The sequence below is a fragment of the Telopea speciosissima genome, chromosome 2, assembly GCF_018873765.1.
Source record: "Telopea speciosissima isolate NSW1024214 ecotype Mountain lineage chromosome 2, Tspe_v1, whole genome shotgun sequence".
In the NCBI taxonomy this organism is placed as follows: Eukaryota; Viridiplantae; Streptophyta; class Magnoliopsida; order Proteales; family Proteaceae; genus Telopea; species Telopea speciosissima.
Window position 1 is genome coordinate 14,073,742 of NC_057917.1, and position 20,265 is coordinate 14,094,006.

The window sequence follows — 20,265 nt, forward strand, 5'->3', positions numbered from 1 at the left end:
AGTAATTAGGGTTTATAATATCATCAAAATAAAAATAGGTAAATTACAGGGTGACCCCCTGATTTTTATCCTAAATACAGGGTAACCACCTATGTTTTGAAAATATGCACTCAACACCTTTAGGTGGAATCTGTTAAGCAGAAAATTTAAATGATAATTTTGCCCTTCAATTAAAACCACCCGACTTTTTTTAACCCTATTCTTTGGCTTCTTTCTCCTCCACCTGGTCTCTTTATTCTTCTTCTTCTACTTTTTATTTTTATTTTTATGTTATTCTTCTTTTATCCTTTAACCCCAATAGTGGCTGCCAACCTCATTTATGAAATCCTCTCCTCTGTGACTGAATCACTGAACCTTCTCCTCCCTTTATTTCTCTTCTTCTTCCATCTGTGAAATCTTTACCCCACCATCATTGAAACCCCATAATCATTCCTCTCTTCTGTTTTGTTCTTCCATTCTCTCTTTCCTTCTACTAACCAAAACCCATTTCTTTCTTTAAAATCCCCAATAGCATGGCCGTAATATCTTCCCTTTTGAGTTTGTCTATTTCTTTGGGAATCCCAGCCTATTGATCCCTTTCTTTCTCTTCTCAGTTCCCCCCCCCTTTGGCAGATGAAGTGGATAAAACGAAAACCATCTGATAAGCTTCCAATTTCCATTTCTTCTCAATCTTGTTAGTCTTTCTCATGCACTCCATGTTTCGATTCTGTTATACTCTTGGAGAGCTATTGAAGATGTTGAAGCTCTGAAGGGAGTGATCAAAGTGTGGTTGCTGTTGTGATTCCGGTAGAGACTTCTTCCTTCTGTTAACCCAAATCTTTGACTGTTGTGCCTTCTCATGACCCCTTGGTCGCTGCCCTCTGTTATCGCCTACCGCCGCAACTCCCATGGTCACTGCACCTCACCGCAACAACTCCCTGTCACTTGTGCTACCGTCGTTGCACTCAAATGCAAACTCCTGGTCACTGCCTCTTATCACCGTTGCACCCAAACCCGAGCCCCTTGGTCGTCGTGCTTTCTTACTGTGATATTTCTGTCACAGGTAACTTCGAGTAGCAGAGAAGGGGGATATGAAGTTCGGACTTACCTAAGGGCAAAATGGTAATTTTACACCCCCATTAGGGATATATTTGTCATTTTAAAGCATCAAAGGCTAGGACATCAGTAACTAACGGGAATGCTCTAACGGATGAGGGCTGAGTGTAACAAGTATCCTAACTCAGGGTACCAGGTGTATATTTTCAAAACACTTACATAGGGTTTGCTCCGTATTTAGGGCAAAACTTAAGGGGTCATAGTGTAATTTACTCAAACAAAAATAAAAAATTAGGGTTTGTAAGGTAGATTTATAATTTTACCCCTCCAACGTTTAAGAAATTATAATCTGGTCCATTGGCTTTAGTTCAAGCTAAGCTCAGAAACTGACAGAACCCTGCCGGCCAGAGTTGGCTTTTCGACACGTGGACACTGTGGAAACCCCGCACTTATAAATATCAGCATCTCAACTCCGTTCAGAACTCTCTAACCCTCCCCCGTTCGTAGGGTTTCGATTATTTTTTCTCTTTCTCACACTCCGAGAGAAATATATAAAGAAGCGAAAGCGGAAATAGAGAAGCCAATAAATTTTTTCTTTTTTCTCGGAGAAATAGACGATTCTTTGTTGGGGAAAGATTACTCAACTAAAGGAAACAAGGAAAATAAAATCTAGAGAAAGTTCTCATCGCTTCTGATCTTCAACTTCTTCGTAGATCTTCGTATTTGAATTCATATAAGGTAAGTTTTTTTTTATTTGATTTGTTATCGTCTGTTCAAGTTTTGGTTGAGAGGTTAGGTATTATTTGTTTATACAGCCGGATCTTATTGTTCTCGGGAGTTTTGATTTATTTTTTGAGTGCGATTGTTAGGGTTTTTAACAAATCTGTTTTATAGAAATATGGTCTCTGACGCTAGCAAGAAGAAGGCAGCCCAAAAGAAGGCCGCTGCAGCTGCTAAGAGAGGAGGAAAAGCAGCTGCTGCAACATCATCCAAGGCGGCAGCAACAGCAGGTGCGCAGGATGGAGGCGTTGACAAGTTAGCCAATGGAGTCGGTTCCCTTCAGATATCCGATCGGAATTGCACTGGTGTCCTCTGTTCTCATCCGCTATCGAGAGATATTCACGTAAGTCTGAGACACCGTCTTGTCGTTCATCTATTTTTTGATATTTCACTTCAACTATGTGAATGGAGACTAGTGTAATTGGAATAACAACATTTATTGGCTGGGCTGTAGTAATTATGCGAATGTCTCAAATAGTGCCAGGTTTTGTAGGGTTACACTTAAATGTGGGTTCAATATTGTTTTTATTGATTATGGAAGGACTTTTTTCTTCACCAAATTTTTTGGGTCGGAAGTGTTATGCATCCCTTTGCTCTTTTTTCTTTTTTTGTTATAAAGCTTCTCTGATATTCACAGGTCTCTTATTTGACTGTTATTAACAGCCACTAGGCTGTGGCTGCCTTACAGTGTAACATTTTGTGTTTGTGTCTGCGTGCCAAAATGCTTTTATATTCCTCTTTGGAAATTGCGTTAAGCTTGAGAACTACTTTATGCTTGACGAATGGCTTTCCATGATGGTAATGGGAGCAGAGCCCAAACCAGAACTAATTAATCCATTCTAACATTTTAGAGTATGATAATAAAATAATTAGTGGCCTCTTTATAAATCCAAAATGTTCTAAGAAAGAAACTTGTCAAGCTAGCGACGCTAAGAGTGAGCCTAAACCTAGTTGTTTAGCCGATCAGCCAGCAACGCTTTGAGAAAGCACACGGATGATTGTTTACAACAACTTATTTTGGAGTTTTGATATTTTATTCCTCATGAGGTTTTTTGCCCCACAGGTTTCCTAGGTTCTGCTTCACCATTGTAGCAGTTCAACATTCCATGATACTGATGCTAACTGGTTTATGTTATGTTGCAGATAGAGTCCTTATCAGTTACCTTCCATGGTCACGATCTCATTGTGGATTCTGATCTGGAACTTAATTATGGCAGGTTTGTTCATGAACTTGCAGTACATGTGTTATGTTCTTGGAGAGCATTTAGTTGATGCATGCCACTGATACTTTCTTTTCAGGCGCTATGGGTTGCTTGGACTGAATGGATGTGGGAAATCTACCCTCCTTGAAGCGATAGGGAACCGGGAACTTCCTATTCCAGAGCACATGGATATCTATCATCTCTCCAGGGAGATTGAAGCTTCTGACATGACTTCTCTTGAAGCTGTAATAAATTGTGATGAGGAGAGGCTGAAATTGGAAAAAGAAGCTGAAGCCCTTGCAGCAGAGGTGTGTTTTAATTAACTTCACAAATTTATTGATGTATTATTTCAAGGAAAAAGGCTCTATAGGTGGGCTCCTGTAGGGAGGAATATGTGGTTGGGGGAGGGGGCACTGCCATGGAGGATGGTTTGGCCATTCTGAATGATTGACAGATATAACAACCCTTCGAATCTTGGATTATCTATGTGGTCTACATGTTAGATTTTGTGGGCCATCTCAACTGTATGGTTCTTAAGTCGGTGGATGGTTGATGTGGATTTTATAAACATAGGATAGATTGTGGACCATGACGATTGATCATTTGTTAGGTTGTGAAGCCAAATCATACATCCCACCATAGTTGTCACAGCGTCTAGGCAACATTGGAGGGGGTCTGGATGCAAGTTGATACCTTGACAACTATGCAGCCGTCCATGTTCTGAATGTTTTCCCTAGTATCATCAGCCAGCTGAATCTAATCTAAATTAACCTGTTGAGAGCTGGAACTTAGTACATGAGTAGTGGGCGATGTTTGCACTTGTGTACAAAGTTTGAACACCGTCTGTCATGTGGTGGCAGGTATATTAACCAGAGGTGCCAACCTAGAGACTCTTAAGGGTTCTCACTTGGAGGAACCATGCCCATTATCTAGTATCTCAGAACCTTGAGCTTGGTAATGTTCATAACAACTATTTTTTTTTTTCATTTGGCTTCAGGAAGGTGGTGGCGGCGAAGCCCTGGAGCGCATTTATGAACGTTTGGAATCTTTGGATGCAGCAACTGCAGAGAAGCGTGCCGCTGAGATCTTGTTTGGTCTTGGGTTTGACAAAAAGATGCAGGCAAAGAAAACTCGGGATTTCTCGGGTGGCTGGAGGATGAGGATTGCTTTAGCACGTGCCTTGTTCATGAATCCAACCATCCTTTTGCTCGATGAACCCACAAACCATTTAGGTAGGTCTTATGTCCCTATTCTGTTCTTTGATTGAAAGCATGTTCTATCAAACTTACAGATCATCTTTGGTGAGACTTGGTTGCCTCATCTCTAGTTATTTTTAAGATTGAACTGCTCTTTTTGCATTTATTACTTGCCTCATTATGGTTCTCAAGACAGTACTCACAAGTCATCTGTGCTTCGGATTTTATATCAACCTTTTCCCGATGTAATGAGTAGAAAGACATTCATCCTTTTCCCACTGTAACGAGTAGAAAGACATTAATTGGTAAAGTTGTCTGTGTTTGCTAATGCATATGTTGTCATTCTGAAAGTGTATGCCCTTCACTTTATAGCTGTTCAACTATTTAAAAGCTTTTCAGCTGCTTCGGTGGCTTCTGTCACAGCTTTACTAGAGTCACTGCTGAGAAGTATGTACGTTAAAAACAGCTAAGTTTTGAAGGTGAGAGTTCCTTCTTGAGGGGAGGGGATATGACTTCTTTTTTTCCACCAACTCAAGACACCGAAGATCTAGTGGAGCCCAATGTATTGTTGTGACAATGTTCCTTCAAGGAACAGGCTATTCCACTTAGCTTTTGAAGTGTTCCTCCAAGGAACATGCTATTCCCTTTGACTGAATCTTCCATGAAGAAACAAAATTCTGTAACATGCTTGACTTTGTTGTTGATATATGAGGAGATGATAGGAGGATCTATGAGGTAATGCTGAAGATGCGGGATATCCTTACCTGGTTGGTCAATCATTTGTTTTTTCTTTGCTGATACAAATAACACATATTGAGGGCAACACCTGATGTAGTTATAGGACTTATCTAGTTATCTCTTTGAGTTGGTTTTGTAATTTTCTTTTTATTTCCTGTTGATGGTTTTGTAGATACAGTGAAAGACGGGTTTTTTTTTTTTTTTTTTTCAGATTCAGTCCAAGATGCAGTTGAAACTCTGTTTTAGATTTCTATAAGGATTAGGGTTGTTTGAGTTATACACTGTTGTGTAACAAATGTATTATTTAGATTTGGATTGAAATTGAAGAATGAGTTTCCCTGCTGTTTACCGATCGTGATTGTACCTAGGGTTTCCCAAGGTACGAAATCTTCTTCCATTATTCACCCTTACTTCTCACTGTGTTGTGCTTCATAATTTCCCATTAGTGTTTCATATTGGTGTTGCTCTTTTCTGGGAGAATCTAACAGCCCCACTCAATTGGGTCAAAGTCCTTCGAGAGCAATCCATTTGGCCCGAAATTTCGGTGGAAGGCAGCATAGTTGTCAAGGTGTCTAAGCACCTTTGTCACCTTGGGCGCTTAGGCAGGCGCCTTGGATGCCTTGATTTTGGACCCTCTCCAACGCCTTGGGTTGCCTAGACGCTATGAAAACTATGGAAGGCAGTCTCATTGAAGGAAACCTTAACCCCATATTTTAGTCCCCCAACTCTCCTTCTGTTGTGAGGTATTCAACTAGTTTCATACCTGAAGTAATATTTGCAAGGCCTTATTTGATCAAACCGATTAACTATTTGGACTGCTGGTTGCATGTATTCAGGACATTGAGTCTCTGATCTCCTCCTAAAATTTCAGCTCCATCTAAGTCTTGTCAAGGGAGTTCTGTGCTATTGGAGTTCTTCTCCTTCTGCTGGTTCTGTCCTTGAAGGTTGAAGACAACCTCATCATGTTGCTCTTTAATCCTTATTTCTTCCTTAGTTTCCAAAATACCCCTCCTATCCTTTATTAGTTCCTAGTTCCTACCCTTTATTTTTTCTTTGTTCCAAGTTTGTCCCCTTACAATAAATCCTATTTCTCTTCATATCCCAACACCTATTTTAACTACCAACGGACCCTTTTATGGTTCTCTTTATTTACAGCCTTGCCGTGCTGTTATAAACTTTCATTTAGTTACTGTTTTGCCACTGTGAGTATTGATTTGATTAGTCCATTACTTTTATGGGGCCCATAGCCAACACAAATAGGGTTTTGTGACCTTGGTTCCGCTTCAACACCTAATAATGATCTTGGGATTTGTGATTGCCTTTTCACCAATTTGATCTTTGGTTGTTAGTTGCATTTTCCATGTAGGATTAGAGAGATGCTATGAGGTTGCAACTTTGAGTATCTGTGGCTTAGTTCAACCTGAAGTCATTTCTTTGCATAGAACAAGTCATAAATTTCTTGAATTGATTGTTTATTCTTGATGCTCGTGCCATGGTGTCATTATAAACTTTATTTCAAAGGAAATGCTTACAAAATGAATGTAGCGGCTGTTGCTTAGTACAACAGTTTGAAGCTCGGACTGCCAGTGTGAAGATGAGGGTTTGTGTTTGAGGGTGGCCACTTCATGCAAAAGAAAAACCGAAGTTTAGGACCAACTTTGGTCCACCCCTCCCAAGATCATGTAAAAGCAGGACTTGCACAGCGTTAGAGCTCTTTTAGCATGCCATATGTATGCAATACAAAGAAGCATAATAAAGGCTGGCAAGTTGTTATTGAGAGAGAGAGAGAGAGAGAGAGAGAGATTATATCATGCACATACCAGCATCATTTTATGATGCAGATCAATCAAATGATCTGCTGGTGATGGGTCAGATTGATGGAAGAAAAGGATAGAGATTATATTGTGGTTGGGTGTGTTGTATGCTGTAATGGTCTACATAATTATTATTGGGTTTGTATTCTGAATGGCATGTAGATAATGTGTGGCGAAGATGAGGATGTTAGGAAGGAGAAAGTAACGAATGACCATATTAGAGTTGATTTGGGAGTTGCCCCGATACATGATAAGCTTTGTAAAAGTCGTATGAGGTGACATGACCATTTGTAATGGAGGCCTTGGGATGCACAAGTACGGGAGGAGTGATTTGATTCAGATTGAAGGATCTAAAAGAGCTAGGGGCAGGTCTGAAATGATCCTAGGAGTAGTGAGTAAAGACATGCATAGTTTATGCCTTGTCTCAAGTATGTTCTCGAATAGAGCTGATTGGAGGGAAACGATCCATATAGCTGACCCCATTCAGGTGGGATATTGCTGAGCTTTTGTCTATGTTGTTGTGCTCTTTTCTTTTTTTTGTTGATCTTTGCAAGGATCTAGAGGAAGTTTGGGTGAAGCTGGTGCGCAGGTATAAGTCCAGGTCATTGACAAATCGACTATTTTGAAAAAACAGTTATACGGAGGAGCGAAGTTTGAGGTGCACTTGGACAAATTCAACAGGATACTGACGGAATTGTCTGCTCTAAATGTTTAAGATCGAAGAGGACAAGGCACTTCTCCTGTCGGCGGCAGTACCTCCTTGATGTAGTTTGGACCCCCCTCAAACCAGCATGAACCAAGCCAAAAGGTGGACCAGGCTCATGGAGATTGAGCAGCCACTTTAATTGAACCAGCCAACTCGATGGAGACCGAGTGTGCCCAAATCCTGGGCTTGATCTAGCCCATATTGGCTTAGTTAACTAATTAGTTGTTTTAATCGACTCCTAGTTCCATCAGGTTAGTTTGTTTAATTCTAATTTTATTTCAGTTGTAATTAGTATTGGTTATTTAGCAAATAAACTATTCTATTGATACTAGAATTTTGTTTCAGTTACAATAAATATTATGCGAGGCTCTTTGGCCATGGACATGATTTGGATTTTGGAATAATATTGAGTTCCCTTGCTTATGGAGCTGTGTGAATCAGTCTTGGGTGAGAAGCTTATCCTTGCGGGTGGGAAAGCTGAGTTATTTTCTCTCTTATTTCATATTCTCTTTTAATTTCACATCAGTTCTTATTCCTATCGATTACTACTTCCCTATTTGGTTTTGATTCTCTAGACTTAAGCAGTATAGTTTCTCAGATCTGTGGAGTATTCTGGTTATAGATATCTAGGGTTTTAAACAACACTAATATCTATACCATTGGCTGTCAGATCCCCTGTTTTATGTGCAATTTTCAGTCTGAAACTTTGGTAACCACAGGTGCTTCTGTTCACCTGATCAGATCCATCTTTTGGGGATTAGAAGAGTACCCCAAGAGGAGAATTCGACCCGAAGTTGGGCCCCTTCTGAGGCCTGGAACTCCTGCCACTTGTAAATCTCCTATTCTGCAGATTTTCAATATTTCAGATTTAGAATCTTTAATATTTGTTTTAACCCAGCCATTTGATCGATCTGATATTTTGGGGTTTGGATTATATTGTTAAAACAGAGAATTGATCCAAGTTTTGTTCAATTCAGATGGTCTGATTTGATTTAATTGAGTCTGTTTCTAGATCTTAAATTCCTAAAATTCTTGTTTTTTAAAAAATTACTCTCAATATAACCGTTGGATCACTCTTTATCTTTCAAGGGATCTATTCCCTATATATTTTTGATTCCTAGAGTTATGCTCTCATCTGAGTTGAATTTTTTAGGTTAATTTTGGGTTGTCTGTTTGAGTTGGGTTTGCTTGGTATCCCTATTTGGGAGAGTTTTAGAGTTTACCCCATTAACCCAATATCAATCCATTTGATCACTTTGTGACTATATTACTGTTTGGTAAGGATACTTTCAAACTTAACGGGGTTATTATTGATTTTTTGTTGAATGAGACATGGCGGAAAAATTGCGGTGAATGGGCCTTAGAGGAGGGTAGTGCCTTGGTTGTAAGTGATGGTTAGGCAAGAGGTAGATCAAATGAGAGAATGGAGGAGTTCGACAAGTACAAGGGTCACTCAATGTCTAAAGATCGCAAATTAACTTGCTATTATTGCAAGGAGGAAGGTCATATAAAGAGGAATTGTCCGAAGCGTAAGGAGGATGAAAAGGAGGAAGGGCATGGAAATAAATCATCAAATGTTTGTTCTGGGGGAAGGGTCTTGAAGTGATGAAGATATCCTTTTCACTATTTCATCGGTAACAGAACTTCAGATTAAGTTTTAGATTATGGTTACTCATTTCATGTGTTTAGTTAGGGATCAATTATTACATATCATGCATGTGATAATGGTATTGTCAAAAATGTCAAATAATGCGAAAGCAAGGTTGTCGGGATTGGGACTCTATGGATTTGCATGTTTAAGGAGATTGTGCAAACTTTTACTGGCTGAGGCATGTGTTGGATTTAAGGAAAAATCTGATTTCATTGGGAACACTGGATTCGAGAGGTTTCAAATGCTCATCTGAAGGTGGAGTTCTCATGATTTCAAAAGGGGTTATGGGTGTGACGCAATGACAGATGATTGGGAATCTATACAGACTTGCAAGGTGTGTTGAAACAGCTGGAGAGCTACTGTTGGAACCTGGGCAAGAGGTATTGATGGATTACGAAGGCTGCAAACAATTCAGGTTGTGAAAACATGTAGGATAGGAAACAGGCACCCCAGGCGGGAGTGTGGAGTCATGCCGGTTGGGTATGGCGGATAGGCAGGGACAATGGTAGAGTTGCAAAATTGACATCACCACTGGTCTTCTTCAAGGTGGCTTGTAGAATCCAAGCCTAGGTGGAGATTGTTGGGGTTGGATGTGTCTTGACCAAACTGAACAGGAAACTCTTCCATATGTAGATGCCTTGGAAAGAGTTCTAAGCTAACTCAAAACTAACGTTATCTCCTCCAAACTTGGTCCACAAATAGGATCTACTTTATCTGATAAAAATTTTTTCCAACTAATTAGCTAATAGGCCCCACTACTTGTACTATAGAATTAAAATACTAATATTATGTACCCTCTATGGACTTAAAATTTGGGCCTTATAACTGAGCTATAAAATAAATAAATAAATTGAGGACAAAAGCCCATAACCAAGTACTATCAAAACGGGCCCTAATGTTGCACTGAAACTGCATTGTTTTACCTTCCAAATTAGTGTAGAAGTTCATTCAGTGGATCAGCTTTCTAATATCATATGGTAACTTAGATGTCTCTAGCATGGCTAGTTATAGTTTCAAATCTCTCTCTCTCTCTCTCTCTCTCTCTCTCTCTGTGTGTGTGAGGCTGACAATATCCCCAAGTAAGCAAAGCATTATCCATATAGCACAGGCCTTTGTTGTTATGGATTATTTAATAGCAATGTGTTTTTATGTGAAGATTTATGATGCCATACTTTTAGTAGCATTACTGTTCAATTGAGATTTATATTAACCTCATTGAAATGTAGATATTTTGCGAGGAATCTCTCTTTCTTAATCTTTGATGTAAGGCTCCAATAAGTGAAGTTGTAGCATTTCAAACTCACAATTGTTTGATGTGGATCAATTGATGAGGCCCCTTTTAACGTGGGTATGCTTTGTGGGTGAAACTATTAAATGAAGTGTAAATCACTTTTGGAGAAAGTAACTGCCATAGCTTAAAATAATTATTACCATTTTTTTAGTCTCAGTCGCAGTTTTCTTTGTTCCCCTGTTTTTACTACCTAGAATTGCAATTATACAATATGATATTTTTTTTTTTTGTCTTTAAAGTTAGTTTACAATGATGGAAGCTTTACAGTAGTTGGCAGATGGTTCTGCTTGCCATTTTGGCTGGGCAAAGGCTCTTGGGTTGTAGGATCTACATTGTTGCCTGCAGTGCCTGTTTGAAGGGAAGGGGGGGGGGGTTTATTTTTTGCATCACCTCTTCCCTTAAGAAATTGTTCTTGTTGCCATAATGAAACGAAAAATGCAGTATTTAACTATTGATCAGTCATGTAAATTTATTCAGAATCTTTAGATCTTGAAGGAAAAGGGAGAACATTAATAAGAATCCAATGATTGCATTGCATTTTCTAAATGTTGATTGTGACATTGCTGTCCTAATGTGATGTCTTACTAATTGATGTTATCTTGGTGCTATACCTGGTTAACTTATTTTATATATGTTGTAATAAACTGTGTTATTCCATTTATTCATAATTCTATTTTTCCCCCCCTTGTAACAGATTTAGAGGCCTGTGTTTGGTTGGAAGAGATGTTGAAGAAATTTGAGCGCATCTTGGTTGTAATATCACACTCGCAGGACTTCCTGAATGGTGTCTGCACAAACATTATCCACATGCAGAGCAAAAAGCTGAAGCTCTATACAGGTAACTATGACCAGTATGTTCAGACCCGTTCTGAACTTGAGGAGAACCAGATGAAGCAATACAAGTGGGAGCAGGAACAGATTGCATCAATGAAAGAGTATATTGCTCGGTTTGGGCATGGATCAGCAAAGCTGGCACGCCAAGCGCAGAGTAAAGAGAAGACACTGGCAAAGATGGAGCGGGGAGGTCTGACCGAGAAGGTGTCAAAGGACCAGGTGCTAATATTCCGTTTTACTGATGTGGGAAAGCTGCCTCCACCAGTGCTTCAGTTTGTGGAGGTTACATTTGGCTACACCCCTGATAATCTGATCTACAAGAACATCGACTTTGGGGTGGATCTTGATTCAAGGGTAGCTTTGGTGGGGCCAAATGGGGCTGGGAAGAGCACGCTGCTGAAGTTGATGACGGGGGAGCTGGTTCCCCAAGATGGCATGGTCAGGCGGCACAACCATCTGAGAATTGCACAGTTCCATCAGCACTTGGCGGAGAAGCTGGACGTGGAGATGTCTGCTCTTCAGTACATGATGAGAGAATATCCTGGCAATGAGGAAGAGAAGATGAGAGCAGCTATTGGTAGGTTTGGCTTGACAGGCAAGGCTCAGGTGATGCCAATGAAGAATTTGTCGGATGGCCAGAGGAGCCGGGTGATATTTGCATGGTTGGCATGGAGGCAGCCACACATGCTGCTCCTGGATGAGCCAACCAACCATCTGGACATTGAGACAATTGACTCACTGGCAGAGGCACTGAAGGAGTGGGATGGGGGATTGGTTCTGGTCAGCCATGATTTCAGGCTTATCAATCAGGTGGCTCAAGAGATATGGGTGTGTGAGAAACAGGCTGTGACCCGATGGGAGGGTGGCATAATGGACTTTAAGGAGCACCTCAGGAGCAAGGCTGGTCTATCCTGATTGAGTGATTGGGGATTAGGCTCCTGGGATCACGTTTATTTACTATATTATATTATAATTCCTGCTATTCATGTCCTAATATTGTAGCCTAGGATCTATAATTTGCTGTTCCAGGTGCATGCCTCTCTTTAAAGTTTGACTATGATGAGATTAGGGCAATTTTAAAGCCGGGTGTGATCAATTTGCTTCGCCGGAGTAGGAAATGCTATGTTTAGACCATTCTTATTTGTTATCCATTTTAGTAGGTCAGTTGAGAAAAGTATAAGTGAAGATTATGTTATGGCAGATGCACTGCCGAATTGAACATTGCTGATGTCTCGGTTTCCTTTTTGATTCTTGAGTTGTACGTGAACGAGATAAGTGAGATAAACTCTTTTAAAGTTATGACCATTTCGGCTTTTATTTATTGTTTTCTATCATTTTGAGTTTAGCAGAAGGTGCATTCTTATAAGGATGCTCATGGTTGTGTTATTTGAGATGATTTTTGGTGGCTTGAAAAACCTAATTAAGCACGAATTCATTTACCAAGGGCGTTTGATTTTCTCACATGCGTAAGTAATTCTGCTGACATGAGAATAATTCTCGTGTCAATCCTTGAATGGTTTAATTCATAATCAGGCTGAAATAACAGTTAATCTTGAGAAGTGCTGGCCATGGCATGGTGGTAACAGTGTAACACCTCAAAGAGGACCTTGGGTTTTCTAATCTTGGTTGTTTATGCACGAGGGTGCTGAGTGCTGGGTTGGCCTTCAAATCTTCTTGTTATATTGTTGTGTTTGGCGGCTTGACGCTTAAGTGGAAACCTTCAATTGTCTTTCACTTCTTTATGAGGTGCATCTGGTAGGGGTACTCAAATTATTTCGTCCCAATCCTAATTGGTTACTCATTTCCTTTAGAATCAATTTTGAAAGATGGTTCCTTCTGCCAGTCCACTATCGTGTCTGAGGCTGAGCTGAGTAGGTCTTTGACTGTTCGTTACTTCACTAGATTCTGACGAAGAGAGAGCAAATGAGTCGGGGTGGGAGGGTTGTGATCATGGCACAGTTGAGGAATTCGATTCGAGGATTAGTTGGATTCGGGAACTACCCAGAGACAAGGAGATGTCTATGGAGGACTTGTGATTTCTTTCCTCTAAGCCTTTCGCTCCATCGTTTTCCTCCTTTTCCAACTTGTCTTCTTCGTTTGCATCCTTCTTCTTCCTTTTCTTGTTCAAAGTCGATGTCGTCCGTCAACACCAACACTGAAGCCTTCGTCCCTGCTGCTTCTGCGACGGATCTCCCGCCTCCACTATCGAAGCCCACTAAGACGGTAGGAGACATTTTAATTTCATCTCTTTCTCCTTCTCTGTCCTCATTAGTCTGTATTAGTTCATGCCCCAATTAGTTAAAATTGGGACTGAGAGATGATCCCATGAATCTTTTGGATGGGTTTTAATTGCAGGTGAGGGCAATGATAAAGGGGAGGGTGCAAGGGGTGTTCTACAGGAACTGGACAGTGGAGAACGCGAAAGAACTGGGACTCAAAGGATGGGTGCGCAACAGGAGGGATGGCTCCGTCGAGGCCCTCTTCTCCGGCGACCCCGGTTCCGTTAATGAAATGGAGCAGCGTTGCAGGCGTGGTCCCCCAAGTGCCATGGTCACCTCTCTCCAAGTCTTCCCGTCCGATCAGGATCCTGGCCCGGGCTTCGAGCGCAGACAAACTGTTTGATAGTATTCCTCTCCATTCGTTCCTTCATTCATCCCCAAACAAATTGCTCCACCGATGGACACACACACACACACACACACACACACACACACCACCCTCTTACTTCCTAGAGCTCTATCATTTGGACCTTTTTGCCTGATGTGGTTTGCAACTTTCTTCTTGTTCTGCATTCAAGGTTGTTGTTTTTCTTCTTTACTTAGAAAGGTAAACGATGGTTGGATATTTCAATAAAAATGTTCGTGTCTGGTAACACTCGCAAAGAAACCTATTTAATGAGGGGTTTTGAAATTTGCTAGTGAGACGATGAGTCATTAGTGACGTAAATTAGCCAATTCCATTACTTCCAACAATATTTGCAGCGATCAAAACCAAATTAATACCGTAAGGAACTGTAAAGAGGAACTTCCACACCTTCTCTGCGTCTCGTCAAGCTCAATTGGAAACTATCACTAAACTTTTTATCTTTAAAGGAGATCCAGAGCATGGTCCTCTGTTTAACAACCTACCTCGACACACTACACACATTAACTAATTCACGGCAAATCATTGACATTCAGGCTCTTGATTCATCGAATGAACTGTTACAGTGCCAAAATGAAAGAACAGGCCAAGATCATATTGCTAATAACTCTGGTTGTCCATATCTTATAAACATATTACAAATAATCACTAAACAAAACTATGCAGAGATTCTCACAAGGTACAATGCTGAAAACAGAAAGGCTAATATCATGCTCCTAATGCTGTCCATTATTCTGGTCAATCATTGGCAAGTGAACCATGATCATCAATCATAATTCATCGATTAGTGTGTCATCCTTTTGCAGGGGACAAGCTAGTCAAAATTAAGGATCATAAGGCGAGGCTGTTAACAGGACATGCGCATTTTACATTCTCCTGAGTATGGTCCTCTGTTTTCTCCTGTCTCGGACATCTTCCTCTTTTTGCATCTAGACATCTACTCAATACAGAAATAATCAGCCCTGTGATTTAACTTGCCCAAAGATGAGTCTACCTGCCTAGAAACAACATTGCAACAACACTCTCCACACCTCACACTTGACATTTTTCATTCTCTATACATCCTATTGTATATAAATCACCTTGCATAACATTAGAATCCCATAAATCTGGGTCCTGGTTAAAAATTTTTCATGTAGAACTGATCACGGGACTTTAGAGTTTTCATGGTTCACCAGCCACATTGATTGTGTGACGTAGGAGCTCTAGAAGATTTCCAGCTTTTCGTTTGCCCCTGTCTGTGCCATTCTCTGCCAGTTCCTTAAGTACCTCTTCTGCTGCATGCTCCCTTGCAGTTTGTACATGCTGCACATCACCAGTGCAGAGAGACCACAAAACAGCTGCAGCATTCTCTTGGTTGCGTGGGGATCCAGTCCTCATCACCTCTATTAAAACTGGGATTGGTTCTGCCTGACCAATTGCTAATTTCCCTTCCTGATGACTAGCAAGGATGGCTAGTATGGCGAGTGCTTCATCGATCATTCCACCACCACTATCTTTCAGCAGTCTCATCAGTGGTGCTATGATCCCTGCCCTCACTGCCTTCGCCTTATTTCCCTGATAGATTGAGAGGTTAAAAATTGCGGTGGCAGCATCCTTCTTGCCTCTTGGGCTTCCTTGGCAAAGCAAATCGATAAGAGCTGGGAAGGCCCCCGCACCACCTATTGCAACCTTGTTCTCATCTATCACAGAAAGACTGAAAAGGGTGGCAGCAGCATTTTCCCTAGCTTCCATGCTTCCATTTTTTAGCACATCTACTATATCAGGTATTGCTCCAGCATTTACAATGCTTCTCTTGTTAGCCTCATTTATGGAAAGGTTGAGAAGTGCTGTGACTGCATGCTCCTGTGTCCTAGGATCTGGGGAGGATAGTAATTCTGCAAGAAGGGGAATGGCTCCTGCCTCTGCAATACATACTCTGTTATCTGCATTCCTTTTTGCCAGCAGACGAATCTCACCAGCAGCTGCTCTCTGTTCTTCTGTATTCCTGTTTATCAATTTCTGTAGCAAGGCATCAATAGCCACTCTATCACAGTCTGAAACACTGCTGCCTGACTTCTTATTTCTACAGCTCTCTTGTTTCTTAGGTAGCTCAACACCGTTGCTCTCACACCACTGTGCAATGAGACTCTTCAAGACATAGTTTGGTGTGAGGGCTGTATGGACCAGCGTCTGCTGTGTCTTCGGACAAGTCTTGTGTCCGGCATCCAGCCATTTTTTAATGCAGGACCGCTCATAAGTCTGCAAAGCAAGGCAAAGCAAAGTGGTGAGCGCATATGGAAGATAACAAACAAAACAGTACTTTTGTGACAATGGGAGGTTTAAACCTGTCCAGTGGAGACAATGACGGGGTCTTTCATCAATTCAAGAGATATTGGGCACCGGAAATCATCTGGGATCACAGGAGATCTGTGTCTCACCGAGCTCTTTTCACTCTCAGAGGTGTCTGCTTCTGGGTACCCCATAAGTACATAATCCTTTACTTTTTTGAGCAACACTGACATTTCCCCAAGTAAGTCCCCTGGATCTCCACCACCGGAGATAACTATTTCATGCAGAGCAAGTGATTCCTTTTTGAGGTCATTGATAGTCCTGAGCTGCAGCTTTTCTGAGAGCCTTCTTAGAATGGCTGGATCAGGATCTTTTTCTTTTAGTGCCGTGGACAAATCAAAGTGCAGTTGTAAATCAGGAGTGTCCATTCTATCTTTTGCCCTCTTGAATTGAGTGTGCACTAGCTCAGTCTAGCAGGTGACAAAACAAGATAAAGTGAACCTCAGAATTTTGAAATCCGATCAATCCACAGTTTAATTTTAAATTGGTTTTACAAATGGTTTAAAGATGAAAGCTTAATATGAACTAAACCGCAAAGCTCTCCATAGCAGAAGTCCTAGAAAACCTTAGTGAAACCCAAAAGTGAAAAGAATCACTGCTGGAGAAAAGCAAGTCAAAATACTTTAAGAACCAATAGATAAAAACTTACCTGTTCTAGAACTTCCTCTGATAAATGAAATTCGTCATAGGCAATTCTGCTCAATTCTTCCTCAACTTTTTCCGTCACCTTGTGGAATTCATATGCAATCTTATCGCTCTGCAAAGCCTGCAACATGTGAACTATGTCTTACAAAATCAGCTCAAATTGATTTCCTTGAGGAATTGGACAAACATTATGTTTGTGTGTGCAGTTTCACAGAGAGAGAGATAGATGCATAGTGTGTATCTATAAGAATTGAATATATAAATTAATAGGAAAATTATATAAGGTGACTGTAATATCCTGAATGCTTTATGGGAAAATCATTAAATGACACATATATAAAGTGAGTGCAGCTGAGAAGGACATCTTCCTTAAGCATGATATTTTATAGTAGATCAGAATATTTACAATTGGCTATTTTTAATTTGCACAAAATAACTGGTTTTTGCTTCACTATCATTTGAAATGGCACCATGTAGATAATGCAGCCACAAGGGCCCTTATAGTATATCATCCATATAATATAGATGAGAATTCTTCCAAGGAAAACCATTTACCTCCAAACCCAAAATAAATTATTAATAAGACCCAAATAATGTTTTACCTCAAAATTTGGAAGGTTTCAAATTCGCCCTTACAAACCCTGTCTGCACAACGTCTGAACCTCTTAACACAGGACTCTGAAATATAATTTTGGAACTACTGATTCAAGAACACATCAATACCTAATATTCTAGCCATCTCCCAACCCCTTGGGTTTGACAGGATAATCTCTGAACTTTATTGGGTTTGACAGGATCACAGGAATAACAGAATAGTAATAGGAAGTGAACCAGAAGAAACCTGATAGAGTTTGCTCCCGTCATTCACCCATCGAAGAAGCTCCTTAGCCGAATCCAAAGCAACCTTAAGCGACACAAGAGCTCCAATTTCTTCGTCTCCAAGTGATGCCTCATTATCCTGCAACTCCTCAAAAAGTGGGCTTAGCAGCTTCACCCTCCTCACGAGATTATTGTACATCTTCTTTGATGTATTACGGCATTCAGGAAACTCAGATATCTCCCTGATAAGCTCAACCAATTGATCCACCACCTCCGTCGATTCTTCCATGGGCCCCATTTAGGGCACCAAATTGGGCAACAAAAGGAGGAGTGGAAAAAAGAAAAACCCTAATTTTTTTACAAATTGAAAGTGATACCACCAAGCTCAGATGAGGAAACTACCTCAATTAAGAGATTCCTGTTTAAAAACACCTAAAAACCGTGAAACAAAACAGCTGCCGCCATTAGAACAAAGACGAAGAACCTCTGAAAAAACCCAGTAAGAACGTCAGGATGGAAGGGAGAAAATTGAACAGAAACAAAAATCCGAATAGTTTTACAGAAAAAAAAATTTTGAAAATTCGATTCGAATTCCTTGTCTGACCAAAGAGAAGAAACGCAGAGATCAGGGAAGGAGAGATGCTTCAGAAATCTTCCTCAAGCTATGAAACAAAAGACTACTGAGGGTCTTCCTCGTAATTTTGGATTGAGACTGAGGGTATTGTTGGGATTTCACAGGACGCCAGAATGGTGATGGTGAGTGGAACCTTATCTCATTATCTCCAACTCTGAAACACTTCTTAAACAGTTCTTAAACGCTTAAACCATATACATTTCCAAACATTGGATTCTTTTTTTTTTTTTTTCTTTTGGTAAAGCCAAACATTGGATTCTAATTGGATGATTGAGATTCTCCAACTCGTTTTTTTCAAAAACGCGGGAAGTAATCTCAGCTCCTTTGACTCCATCCTCAGGAGAATCTTAGGATCCTCCGCAGCAACTTCTGTAGATGGGTGAAGCAGGTAGACTAACGGCAACCGGTTTCAACTTTCAACTATAAAGAGTAACGAAAGACGGCGTAGACTCTTTTTTTTTGTTTTTTTTTGGTAAGGAGACGGCGTAGACTTAACAGCAACTGCTGTTGATGGATGACGTGATGATGACGTGGATTGATTAATCCTCAGCCAACTAAGGAAAAAGACGGCGTAGTCCCTAACAAAGAAAATCTGGAAGCGGGCCCCACAATTCTAGTAACGGTAAAGAGGTGATGGACGGTAGAGCGTCCAATCATTGCAACTATTGACCTGGCAACCACTACCAGCGACTGCCTCTTCATCTACTTTTGTACGATTTAGTCAAAAAAAAACAAAAGATGAACACGCCATATGATAACCGTTGGATTGGCATGTATTTGTCGTTTGGTGCCTTAATTTATTCCAGACCGACGATTGTCAGAGAAGAAGGCCTTCACAAAGTGAGAATGGGACTGGGCCGGTCTCTCATGTCATGAACCACACGACTCTCTTTTTTTTTTTTTTTATTAAAAACCTCACGACTCTATCTAGTCATGTGCGATGCCCGCGTGAATATGACGTGGCTTCTACCTCTTTCTTTCTTTCGAGTTCAGACTCTTTCCCATGCATACACACGCAATAATTTTCTATTATCAAATGCTTATTATTTTGTGGAAGTGCTAGCATAGACCACACTCCTGAATAGAGTTCTTTTCCCCTTAAGTTATTGGCTGAATGAATCTACATTACATTCTTATGGACTTGTAGAGGGATTTTTCCAAAAAAAAAAAAAAAAAACACTTGTGGAGGGTTAATATGGATATTTGAATCTATCTAAATCACCCACAGTCCCACATATAAATTTTAATGATCTATGTTAATCGGACAAGGATATGATCTCATACCTCCAAACCCATTAAAGGTTTTTTTTTTTCCGGTAAATCCCAATAATGGATTTAACTTTGCAAAATTAACCACCTAACCAATACTTTATACTAAGGACTGACTTTTCCTTCAGCTACAGTGAATGAGAATCTATTCACCGCGTGATGGGTTCAGATGCACACGGAAGATATCAGAAGGATATTTTGGAGAATATACTAAAACTCTATAGGAGATTGTGAACCCTAAGATGGTGTGGTGAACATTCCAGCGTAGTGAAGAAAAACTCTCCATAAATTAATGTACCCAGAACAGAGATTGATATGACAAAATATGTAAAACGATGTCTGCTTGTATGCTCTCAAAGTGGTGGAAAATCGATCCTCTACGCCAAATTTGACGATGACCCATAGGCAAGATGGAAGGTCTTCGCTCTCTCTCTCGCCGAAACCACCCTTTCCTTCTAAACCTTCTAGGCACCTTGAGACCAAAGAGTACATGAATTGGGTCGTGCCATAATGCTCGGTGGTGACCTCAATTTCTTCAATTACCATATAAGAATGACAATTTCCAGCACAGTTGAGTCAATGTGTTTTTGTTGTGTTCTCCTCTTTTACTTTTTATTATTAATTTTTTGTTTCTACTGGGATACATGTAGCCGACCCCATTTAGTTGGGATAAGACT

At 40.4% G+C, this 20,265-nt stretch overlaps 3 protein-coding genes across 4 annotated transcripts; 2 read left to right on the plus strand and 1 right to left on the minus strand.

Moving 5' to 3' along the window:
• Nucleotides 1-1,666: 1,666 nt before the first annotated feature.
• LOC122651678 (ABC transporter F family member 1) lies at nucleotides 1,667-12,271 on the plus strand. The gene is made up of 7 exons (XM_043845162.1): nucleotides 1,667-1,688; nucleotides 1,745-1,773; nucleotides 1,930-2,158; nucleotides 2,959-3,032; nucleotides 3,115-3,325; nucleotides 4,015-4,249; nucleotides 11,108-12,271. Exons 3-7 carry the CDS (start codon nucleotides 1,934-1,936, stop codon nucleotides 12,160-12,162), a joined length of 1,800 nt encoding a protein of 599 aa, XP_043701097.1. The 5' UTR covers nucleotides 1,667-1,688; nucleotides 1,745-1,773; nucleotides 1,930-1,933; the 3' UTR covers nucleotides 12,163-12,271.
• Nucleotides 12,272-13,351: 1,080 nt separating this feature from the next.
• Nucleotides 13,352-13,904, plus strand: LOC122651680 (acylphosphatase). The gene is made up of 2 exons (XM_043845163.1): nucleotides 13,352-13,470; nucleotides 13,603-13,904. The coding sequence occupies exons 1-2, from the start codon at nucleotides 13,381-13,383 to the stop codon at nucleotides 13,867-13,869; spliced, it is 357 nt and encodes a 118-aa protein (XP_043701098.1). The 5' UTR covers nucleotides 13,352-13,380; the 3' UTR covers nucleotides 13,870-13,904.
• A 679-nt stretch (nucleotides 13,905-14,583) lies between these two features.
• Nucleotides 14,584-18,039, minus strand: LOC122651677 (U-box domain-containing protein 14-like). Of its 2 annotated transcripts, XM_043845161.1 has the most exons (5): nucleotides 17,708-18,039; nucleotides 16,871-16,987; nucleotides 16,218-16,631; nucleotides 15,080-16,131; nucleotides 14,584-14,664 (listed from the first exon to the last, which is right to left on the minus strand). In XM_043845161.1, the coding sequence occupies exons 1-5, from the start codon at nucleotides 17,981-17,983 to the stop codon at nucleotides 14,661-14,663; spliced, it is 1,863 nt and encodes a 620-aa protein (XP_043701096.1). In that variant the 5' UTR covers nucleotides 17,984-18,039; the 3' UTR covers nucleotides 14,584-14,660. The 2 variants fall into 2 exon arrangements, with proteins under 2 accessions (XP_043701096.1, XP_043701094.1); XM_043845159.1 differs by lacking the exon at nucleotides 14,584-14,664 and having other exon boundaries at nucleotides 14,673-16,131.
• Between the last annotated feature and the right edge of the window lie 2,226 nt (nucleotides 18,040-20,265).

What these genes read in the sequence shown, in the direction of transcription:
- LOC122651678 (XM_043845162.1), top strand. Translation starts at nt 1,934, where the DNA reads ATGGTCTCTGACGCTAGCAAGAAGAAGGCAGCCCAAAAGAAGGCCGCT. An exon ending in CTGGAACTTAATTATGGCAG is followed by an intron (nt 3,033 to 3,114) that starts GTTTGTTCATGA and finishes CTTTCTTTTCAG; the next exon opens with GCGCTATGGGTTGCTTGGAC. An exon ending in TGAACCCACAAACCATTTAG is followed by an intron (nt 4,250 to 11,107) that starts GTAGGTCTTATG and finishes CCCTTGTAACAG; the next exon opens with ATTTAGAGGCCTGTGTTTGG.
- LOC122651680 (XM_043845163.1), top strand. Translation starts at nt 13,381, where the DNA reads ATGTCGTCCGTCAACACCAACACTGAAGCCTTCGTCCCTGCTGCTTCT. An exon ending in TATCGAAGCCCACTAAGACG is followed by an intron (nt 13,471 to 13,602) that starts GTAGGAGACATT and finishes TTTTAATTGCAG; the next exon opens with GTGAGGGCAATGATAAAGGG.
- LOC122651677 (XM_043845159.1), bottom strand. Translation starts at nt 17,983, where the DNA reads ATGGGGCCCATGGAAGAATCGACGGAGGTGGTGGATCAATTGGTTGAG. An exon ending in CAGAGGAAGTTCTAGAACAG is followed by an intron (nt 16,632 to 16,870) that starts GTAAGTTTTTAT and finishes GTCACCTGCTAG; the next exon opens with ACTGAGCTAGTGCACACTCA. An exon ending in TCATTGTCTCCACTGGACAG is followed by an intron (nt 16,132 to 16,217) that starts GTTTAAACCTCC and finishes CTTGCTTTGCAG; the next exon opens with ACTTATGAGCGGTCCTGCAT.